This window comes from Capsicum annuum, chromosome 4 (assembly GCF_002878395.1).
Source record: "Capsicum annuum cultivar UCD-10X-F1 chromosome 4, UCD10Xv1.1, whole genome shotgun sequence".
In the NCBI taxonomy this organism is placed as follows: Eukaryota; Viridiplantae; Streptophyta; class Magnoliopsida; order Solanales; family Solanaceae; genus Capsicum; species Capsicum annuum.
The window spans coordinates 4351235-4361107 of record NC_061114.1 but is presented as its reverse complement, the minus strand read 5'-3'; the positions used below and the strand labels follow the sequence as shown (position 1 = coordinate 4361107).

At 35.6% G+C, this 9873-nt stretch overlaps 1 protein-coding gene across 1 annotated transcript; it reads right to left on the bottom strand.

Moving 5' to 3' along the window:
* Positions 1 to 2377: 2377 nt before the first annotated feature.
* LOC124897887 (probable leucine-rich repeat receptor-like protein kinase At2g33170) lies at positions 2378 to 9596 on the bottom strand (the record flags this gene model as incomplete). The annotated part of the gene is made up of 8 exons (XM_047411474.1): positions 2378 to 2929; positions 3018 to 3776; positions 3921 to 4392; positions 5776 to 5919; positions 6060 to 6162; positions 6507 to 6577; positions 7893 to 7919; positions 9568 to 9596. Coding segments are annotated over 7 exons (1467 nt in total), but the record flags the coding sequence as incomplete, so codon positions are not given.
* Positions 9597 to 9873: the final 277 nt, after the last annotated feature.

Sequence of the window (9873 nt, the reverse complement as noted above, 5' to 3'; positions counted from 1 at the left end):
GTACTGATGGTCGGAAGATGTTTCCAACTTTTGTTTCACTTTGTGCACTGTGAATAAATTTTTATGCTTTGCTTTTCAACTCTAACACATTTATATTGAACTGTATTTATGTTTTTTTTTTTTTCATATTTGCTACGTTTTTCCTTATCTGTTGGTTACAAGATATGGAAAGAACAATAAATCACTGCAATGTGCAGCAGCTTGCTTTCACAAAAAAGGAATAAAATATAAGAGTCATCCAAATCAATGTGCATTCAAAAATCACAGTTTCGAAAAGAAAAATTAGCGAATACCATTTAAGATGGCAAGAAAAAACTGCAACAATATGCTGGTAAATTTCATGATTTGTAGTATTTTAGTCTCTGGTGATTTCTTATTCTCTGAATTTTTATTAAGTTTTGGGAGTTTTAATATTTTGCGTATAGTATTTGGGAGATTCATGTTTTGATTGAACAGTGACAAATACTTATAATAAACCTCAGATAATTAAAAAGTTGATCTCATTTGGAACATTAACAAATTTTGTGTTCTAACTAATGTAGTCGGGGCTTATGGATGTTTTTGTTATTGGTTTGCTCTAAGAATCTGATAGTGGCTTACGGCTTAACAACTTGAAATATAATTTGTGGAATATTTTGGATAGAAGAATGAATTTGGTGGAAGGTAACCTGAATTTTGATTTGGTGGAGGGGACATCAGGTTATTTTTTTTTCCAGAAATTTGCTTTACATGTTTGAGAATCTCCACACATGATCATTAATTGTCTATTATTTTTAATTTTTTTTTCTTTTACTTCACTTCAACAGTTAAACTCCCGAATTGCTTAAATTGATATCGTTGCTCTTATTCATCATTTTTTTTTTTTTTTTTTTATTCAAAACTCTTAGGTGAATGCAGTAGATGGCAAGGAGGGGGTTTGGAAGAAGGGGTGGTATTTTCAACCCCTTCACATTGGAAATATGGGAAGATAGAGGAGCAATGGATGTAGTTAATACGGACTATTAGCTATAAAGATCAATTACATCAGGGCATTTTATGATAACAAACTATTAAAAGAAGACATACAAGAAAGACGAGCTTTGAGAATGTTTTAGGATCAATAAGAACATTTTGAGTTCCAAAATGTATTCTTATGTTAGCAAGTTGGTTGTTATTTATGATATTGACATTTTGTTGACTTTGTACCAAAGGATGAGGCACATATTACACTAAAGTTGTAAGATGGTTATACACGTATATTTGGCCTCTTATTAGATTTGCTTTGTCATCTGGGAAAGTTTAGCGGATATAGAGATGTTTTTCTGCTATGACGGATTAAGGGGAAACATCAAGTAACGCTTTGTAACGAATAAGGTTACTTATGTAATTTTCTGATAAACATTAGGCTCTTAAACTTTCACATAATTGCCTTTAAAGTTTACTGGGTTTGGCAGCTATCCTGTTTCCTTTTTGTTAATTTTATTGGTCGATGGAGTTTGTTGTATTATTATTGCTTCACTAATATCTTCATCAGTGCTCTTTGAGTCAAATCACAATGGTGTTCCCCCAATACATATTCCTCCGTTTACATTTTTTGCGGCAAGCTAAGTTGCTACGACTCTTTGAAAATGTTGCCGCTGTATCTAATCCTTCAAAAATGCACTATTTTTGGTGGATACGACATGCATCCAAAGAGATTTTTGAAGAGTCCGAACAACTTAGGTGGCAAGTACGTCTTACACATCAATGCACACACTCAGCAAAAGCATTAAAAAAAATTATATTTCTTGCTATTCGTAATTGAAAATATCTAATCAATTGGTTTATTTATATTTGGTTGGGTTACTTGAGGACATGATTGTGCTACTACTTGGTATCTATATGGGGAAGTTGATCTGTTGAATAAGGATATTCACTGTGAGTTACAAGCTTCATTTCATGATTAATACTTCTCAATCGAGGAAGACATTAAAATTTCAACGTGAAATAGAGGATAATAAGATTAACAGTTGTCACACAATAATTGTTCGATTTCTATAAAGATTTGACTTTATCGCTTCACTAAACATTTACAGGATCAAGAAAGAATGATCTAAATGTATCTCATTTGAATAACACAAATAACTTATTCATTACATGACTTAGGACATAGAGTAAGGAGTCTAACTTTACATTCGGTCATCAAATCAGATTGAAAGAGGTGCTTTATCAAGTTTCAATTATTCAGGTTTTGTGATTCTATATGCCCCTTTAAGAGCCCGAAAAATGGACATTTGCTGTAACTCCTTGCAAGCTATTTGTCGGTTTGGTGTATCATTATTTTTGCTTCCTTACGATTAGAAATCATTTTAATGAGGTTAAATTTATCATAAAATATCACTATTATGTATTTTTTATCTAAAACTTTTCGCGCATCGCGCGGGTATTATACTAGTTAATATTAAGAGGAAAAAGGAAAGATTTATTACAACCAACTAGCATTTTTGAAAACAGAATCTTGCAAAGAGCAAGTGCTAAAAAAAAAACGAAGAAGCAAACTTTATATGAATCCAACAATTTAGCAACCATTTGCAACAAACAAGTGATTTGGAACAGGAGATTCCGAGAACATGATCAGCATGCAAGAAGTTGAATCTTGAATTTCTGTAGCATCCCGACAACATCTTTCATGTTAGTCCTTCTTGCCGGAGATTCAGCACAACAATGTAATGCAACTTCCATAATTGAATCCACAACATGAATCTCCTTCTATAGTGATTACCCATAGGTGTTACCAAGTTGACATCTACGACGTCCATTACTGCCTTTGGGAGTGAATAACTCACCCATTGCTTCAAGCTAAGGTCACCCTCAAACTCATTAGGTTTTCTCCTAGTAAACGTTTCCAGCAACATGACCCCATAACTATAGACGTCACACTTTGTTGACACTAGTTGATCCAGTCCATACTCTACAGTCAAACAATTCATTTAAAGATGCAATATACTTTGTAGGTGGGAAAAAAGGAAAGGGATAATCAGCAAAACTAGGAGATGTACCTGGCGCAATATACCCCAATGTAGCTAAGGTTTTTAGTATACAAATCAGCCTGATCTTCACCAAACAGTTTTGAAATGCCAAAGTCGCTTAGGTGGGCAACCATATACTCATCTAGCAAGACATTACTAGGCTTTTGATCACAGTAGATCACAGGCAACTTCAGATTCCATATCAAAGCTCTTGAATGCTGCATCCAGTTGCTGGTTGAACACTTTAACGGCAATGGCAGTTCCCCTTCTTAGAACGCCTTTGTAAACAGAGCAAAAACTTCCGGAACCAATCAGATTACTCTCACCAAGCGTATTAGTTTCTCGGAGAAGTTCATAGTATGAAATCCTTTCTCTTTCTACGGTAGACAATAAGTCAGCTTGCTGAGGAGCACTTTTACCTACTCTATACCTTAACCATAGGAGCACAAAGGTCAGAGGAACAAATAAAACTGCAATTGCGAGCAAAAGAAAAAGAACTTGCAATTTTTTCCTATTTGATCTGTGCTTTGATGAAGTGGGGCATGGCGGCACACTAAATCTTGAACAACCACTCAATGCTTCATTGTTGATGAAAAAATTACTCGAGAGGTTCTTGAAAGGACCTCCCGAGGGTATTTCACCATACAAGTTGTTGAAAGAAACATTGAAATACTTCAGGTTTTGAAGTTTCTCCAAAGACTTAGGAATGATTCCAGATATATTGTTATGATAAAGGTCTAGGAATTCCAAACCTGCCATGTTCCTCACTGAGTCAGGTATAGCTCCTTGCTACTTGTTGTGTCTCAAAGAAAGGTGAATCAGATTTTGCAATCCTCCAATTTCTCTAGGAATTCTATTTGAGAATCGATTCATTGACAAATCCATCAGTGTCGCATCCTTTAGACTTCCAATTTCTGTAGGTAAAGAACCTACCATGTTGTTTGACGATAAGTCAAGAACCACTAGATCTTGAAGGTTGCCAAAGTTTGGTGGTATATTGGAACTCAATTTGTTGGAATCCAGATATATCTCCCTAAGGGAAGTAATATTCCCTAAACAATTAGGAAGAGAACCTGAAAATTGATTTTGAGTCAAGTCGATGACATCCAAGCACTGCAATTTACATAGATTATCACCGATAGATCCTTTAAGTTTGTTATTTCTCAAGAGCAAGCCCTGCAGGTCTCTCAACTTGCCAATTCTTTGGGGAATCAATCCAACCAAGTTGTTTCCAGAAAGTTTAAGGACTAATAAGCTGCTTAAGTTCCCAACTTCATTTGGAATTCGTCTTTTGATTTTGCAACTGGTGGCGTAAAATACTCTAAGGGAGGTGGAAAGGTTCCCCGTGGAGGCCGGAAACATGCCATTTACAGGGTTTAAAGATAAAGAAAGAGATGTTAAATTTCTGCAATTGGTTAAGGAAGTCAAGAAGCTTAACGATGAGTCGCTGGTTAAATTGTTTTCTCTCATGTTTAGGAACCGCAGATGTGTCAAATATCCAACAGAACTAGGAATGAAGCCTTTGAGTTTGTTGTATGAAAGTTCTAGAACAGTAAGTCTTGAACAAAAAAAGTGACTTTAATTTGTTTAAGTGGTAGACCAAGAAAGAAGACTCAAAAAGGAGTCTTCCACTAAGTTTTATACAAAATGTAAGATGCTAATTGGAGGAGCAAGAATGAATTGAATAGATTTTCCTTATTATTATCTTTGTTTAACAACTTAAACAGTCCTGACTACAATATCATAATGAATAGGGATTTAATTTTGGCAAACTAAAATTTAACTAGTGTCAGCTATGGGTTCACAGGGATTTATATCTTTTGATACGGAGTATAGATATATATGGAAAAAGCTACTAAAATATCAATAACTATTAGGTATGAACCTGTGATTTTAAAGGATTTGTCGGAGTAAACCCCCGGCAAAGTTTGTTATTACTCATGTGCAATCCCTGAAGGTCTCTTAAGTTGCCAATTGATGTGGGAATCGATAGATCCAATTAAGTTTTTTTTGTTGAGATAATGACATGTTAAGATGGTTAATCTAACAATTACAACGTATATAACAAGTAGCGAACAAGAGTAGGAACCAATGCTATTTTGGTATTTGGTATTCAGCTTTAGCTTTCAGATACAAACGATGCGCTATAACAGAATTGTTTTTTTTTATTTTTTTTTATTTTTGAAGAATTTGATTTCAAGATTAGTAGACCTTTTAGATTAATATTGACACATCCAAGGTTCATATGAATCCAGGCTGTTACTTTGAGGTAATTTCAAAAGCTAACTCAGTCAACGTCATCTTTCTTAGTAATATTGTTAATTTCCACATTCGTATCAGCAATCAAAGCTTGTGTCTGTTTTCATTCATGAATCAGTTCTACACGTACATTTTCCCGTATGAAGAAACAACAGGTTGACCTGTTCTGGCATGTCAAAACGAGTAGGATCCTGAGTTTCTGTTGCAAAATGTGTCCTAGAAAGGTACTAACATTATTAATTATTACTAGGGCGAAGATGAGAAAACAAAATTAACAAGCTTGCGGAGTAACAAGAAATGATTGGCTTGCCACAGGGAAGTGCACATACATTATTTTAAAGACAGAATAACTAATTTGGGAAGAAATAACTGAACTGCTTAACCAAAATCCTCCTAAAAAGGTTAAGAATTCTTCCATAGATTGTGAGAGTTATTTTCGAAGAGATACCTCATTTTCATCATTAGTTATCTCAGATTCAAATATCGTCTCTTCTTCCGAGTCCTCCATCTCTTCACACTCAAACACTACTTCTCCTTTAAGTAACTTAGCTCTTCCTGATCTATCACAGTTTCTGCAAGAGACTTGTCTTCCAAATTAGGGTCATGTACCAACTGCAAACAAGAGTATTTGAATCTGTAATGGTTTTGTTGTTCCACATTTAATCGCCTTCCCCTACGAGATGACTCATAGAACAGAACAGGTCTCATGTTCCAACCACTCCTATTGTTTGTAACTAAATAAGTTTTGCTTCAGAGATTTTGAGACCATTTAAGCTTAAGGCTTTATTGTTAAATACAACACACATTGTTTACTTCATTATGTCTTCAACTGGTGAAGAAAAAGACAGGACAACTGATGCAAATATATTTGATATTACTCCAGCTTTCCATGTCTGCAATGGGGAATGAAGACTGTCTGCAATCTCGAAAACACACACATGAACAAAGAAGCGGAAAAATGAGTACAGCACAAGACAATTGAATATCCTTACCTGGAAATTACACTGAGAACACTCTTAGATAAATTTCTAGTTTCACTACTTGCTTAGAATATACCATTTTGAAATTTTGCGACCAACTCAGCTAAAAGCTTTGTGTGTTGAATACAACAAATTTTATTTACGTTTTCAACAAGTGAAAATGCAAGGACGAAAAGAAGGGAGAAAAGGGAAACTAACAATTGTTGGTTTTTAAAAATGACTCTCAATGGATTGAAATGACTTTCAATAATTTATTAAGCATTGGGGGATTTAAATTCACAACTCCTCTGTTCAATTTCTTCTCCCTCGTTGCTGCCTTCCCACTTTTTTGCTTCTTCGTCCCCATTTTCACTAGCGATAAGGATGAGAGAAAACGTAGGAGAGAAGAGCTGCTTAAATAGGAAATTGGTAGGGGAAGCAAACAAAATCACATGTGATGTGGCATTGTTATTTCCCTTTATCAATTAAATAAGTTCTCAATACTTAGAGACAACATAAAACAAAAATACTCGTGTTTGATTTGTTTGCTGGTCATTAGGCTACCTCAGATTCTTCCCTCCAGATATTATTGAGGTGGCCGGGAAGGATAGATCCCAACTTATTATATACGGAAAGGGATATTCTTATTATTATAATCTTGATATAGTTCCAATAGGCATATTCTTTTACTAACCTATAGTGTATTAGGATATTCCTTCCATTTTAGTACTAGGATTAACAATCCAACAACAAATGGCCTAGCTTAGGTAGTTGGCAGCTCTGCATTGTGAACTGCATTGGAAAGGGTATCCAATTTCTATTTTATGGAAAGGGTACTACTTAGGGTGTATAGCATTTCTATGTTGGCTCTCACAGGTAAAAAAAGAGGTAGTTGGCAGCTCTGCATTATGAACAGTAAAGTTTTGTTAGTTACATTTGACACAGCGGAGGAGGCAGCACAAGCGTATGATATGATCACTATTGAGTTTCGCGGTGTGAAAGGCAAGACGAATTTTGAGTCATCGAATGTGGTGGCTGTGGTGGAAATTCAACCATAACTGCCACCTTTGCCTCCACCACATTCAATGACTCCACAATATTGATCTGACTGCGACTTTGATTTATTTCATCCATCAAAATTAGGAAATTCGTCTCGGCTTTCACATAGTAGAACTCAATCGTCGTTATATTAGATTCTGGCGCAGCCTCCTTCATGGTGTCAAACATACCTAACTGATATAGGTCGAATGGACGCCTTAGTTTTTGATGACATCATTCAAAGTCAGTTCGTGGGGCATCAAGCTTTGGTCGCATTGAGGACATGGGATCCTACATGGAGGGGCCGATTTGAGTACACAAAAGAGAAATTCCGCGTGTGAAAGATTTCTTGGAGAATTGAAGATTGAGGACTCACGGTTTTGGTCCCTTCATTAAGGGAATTTTGGTCACTTAGCCTTGTCCAAGTAACACTCCATGACCGCCCCACCTCATTAAGAGTATTGGAGTCATTTTGTTTTCCATTATGTAATAAGGCTATATATATAGTATCTTTTAGGTCTTTTCTCTTTAGCTTTTGAATGATGAATATGTGAAAGACTTCTTCTCTCTTTGAGAATGTAACACCCTTAGTGTAGGGCTTGAAAAAGCCATTAGTGTAGGGCTTGGAAAATCCATTATTGATCTTTGCGTAGAAATGGTGATATTAAGGTGGAGTTGATTCCCTTAATGGTCACCATAAGAAGATTGGTCTTTGTTGTTGCGAGTTTGAGGGTCTTATCATTTAATACACGAGTTGGTTCTTCTTTCTTCGTAACTTCTTAGGTCATCTTATCTATCTCTTTATCTTATTGTATTTGTGTGCTTGTGTCTTATCTTCTTATTTTCGGATTCTTTGTGTTGCTGTCCGTGCTTATTTTGTATCTTGTTCTTGGTTTTATCATGTTGTTCTTGGCTGATTTGTCTTTTGTATCGTGTCCCTTATCATTTCGTATCAGAGCAAGGATTGATTTCGTTCCTACAGAATCAATGTTGGGCTTGTTAACTTGAAATTCACAAAAAAAAGGTGTTGAAAAACCGAAAATCCAAAAAGAAACATTCCGTCCTGTTTTTGGTGTCTAGGCCAAAATTTGTATCTTTGATTTAGGAGATTTTTATGTGTTTTGGTTGTTTATTGTGTTAGCCCCTTCTTCACTAATACTAAAATAGTTAAGATTCGAATTTTGAGTCATTTCTGAGTTATTCTTGAACTTTGATGGTTGCTTTTTTTTGAGAATTGATGTCTTGAAAGTGTGTTGCTGATGTTTGTTGTTGAGGATGTAGGTTTAAAACATGTTGTTGTTGTAGAGTTTAACGTGAGCTAAATGGGACAAAAATCATTCAATTTGGAGCTCATTTGGGTTTGTTTCCATTCTTGAATGTTCTTGTTCTTGTTGTTCTTCATGTATTATTGAGCAAGAACATTCAAAAGGAAGTGATTTGATCTAAAAGGGTGAAGAAAGGAGTATGGTTTTGTATTTTTCTTGAAAGACACAATTCCAACACATTCAAAAATGAAAGGGGACAAAAGGGCTTTCAAAAGTCTTGTTTACCAAAAGGGTGTAAGAGCTTATTCCAAGACGAACAAAAGAGGAAAGATCCATCAACCTTTCGAAAAGGCGTCTTTCCAAGAGGGTGCAAGGAAGTCAAACCTTTTTGAAATTAAAAAAAAAAAGGCTCCAAGTCTTGTTGTTTCCCTCCCAAAGCTGATTTTCACCAATCAAAATTCAAATTGCAAACTGCCACATCACCAAATTGCCATGCCACCAAACTACCACGTCATCACCCTCCAAAAACAACCTTAGTCTCAAAATTTCAGATTTCTAAGTTTCTTTTCTTTGTTTCCTTAGTTTCATTTCTTGAGTCTAGTACTAATTAGAAACTAGTAATCACCTACTAGATTGTGAATTAGTTGTTTAAGTTCATTTTTTCGTGTTTTCGTTCTCTGTGTGATTTTCTAGTTTTCATTCATTGAACTTCTTTGTTTTAAGTTCGTAAGTAGAGTTTTCTATTTTGTGTCTTGATTCGATCAAACAATAATCTATCCCGGCTGCTAAGTAGTGATTGACACCTTATTGACTACCGGAGTATAAGCAACTTTCAATATTCACTACTCCGATTGTGAAAATCACAAAGGTGAGTGTATACGAGTGTTGGAGGAGATTTAACTACTAATCTGGTTTGTTCCTTTTGTAGGTTTAAAAGGTGATATAAGGGGAACATGTCTTCGAGAGCCGGGGATTATTGTGACTACAACATGGGAGACTATGATTGTAATGAGGGATTTTATGGCTACGAAGTTGAGGGAGATTGTGGGAGCTATGAAAATAGCCATGATCAAGGGCAGATTTGAGGGTCACAGTTTTAGGGGAGAAAATAAGAAGAATGAAATGCCTAGCGCTTGTGGGGAATATGGAGATGATGTAGGATCTCGTGATGGTTCTTGTGATGAAGTTGGGGTATGTGAGGACTCTTACACTTTCCACTCCGGAGCTAGATTTTGTGTTAGGTATAGCCCTTTCATTCACAAAGCTTATGAGAGCTATGATGAGAGTACATGTGAGGAGTGTGAAAATTCATTTTCTCCACCTTGTAGTATTTCTTATCAAGATCGACATGGTGTGAATGGTTAT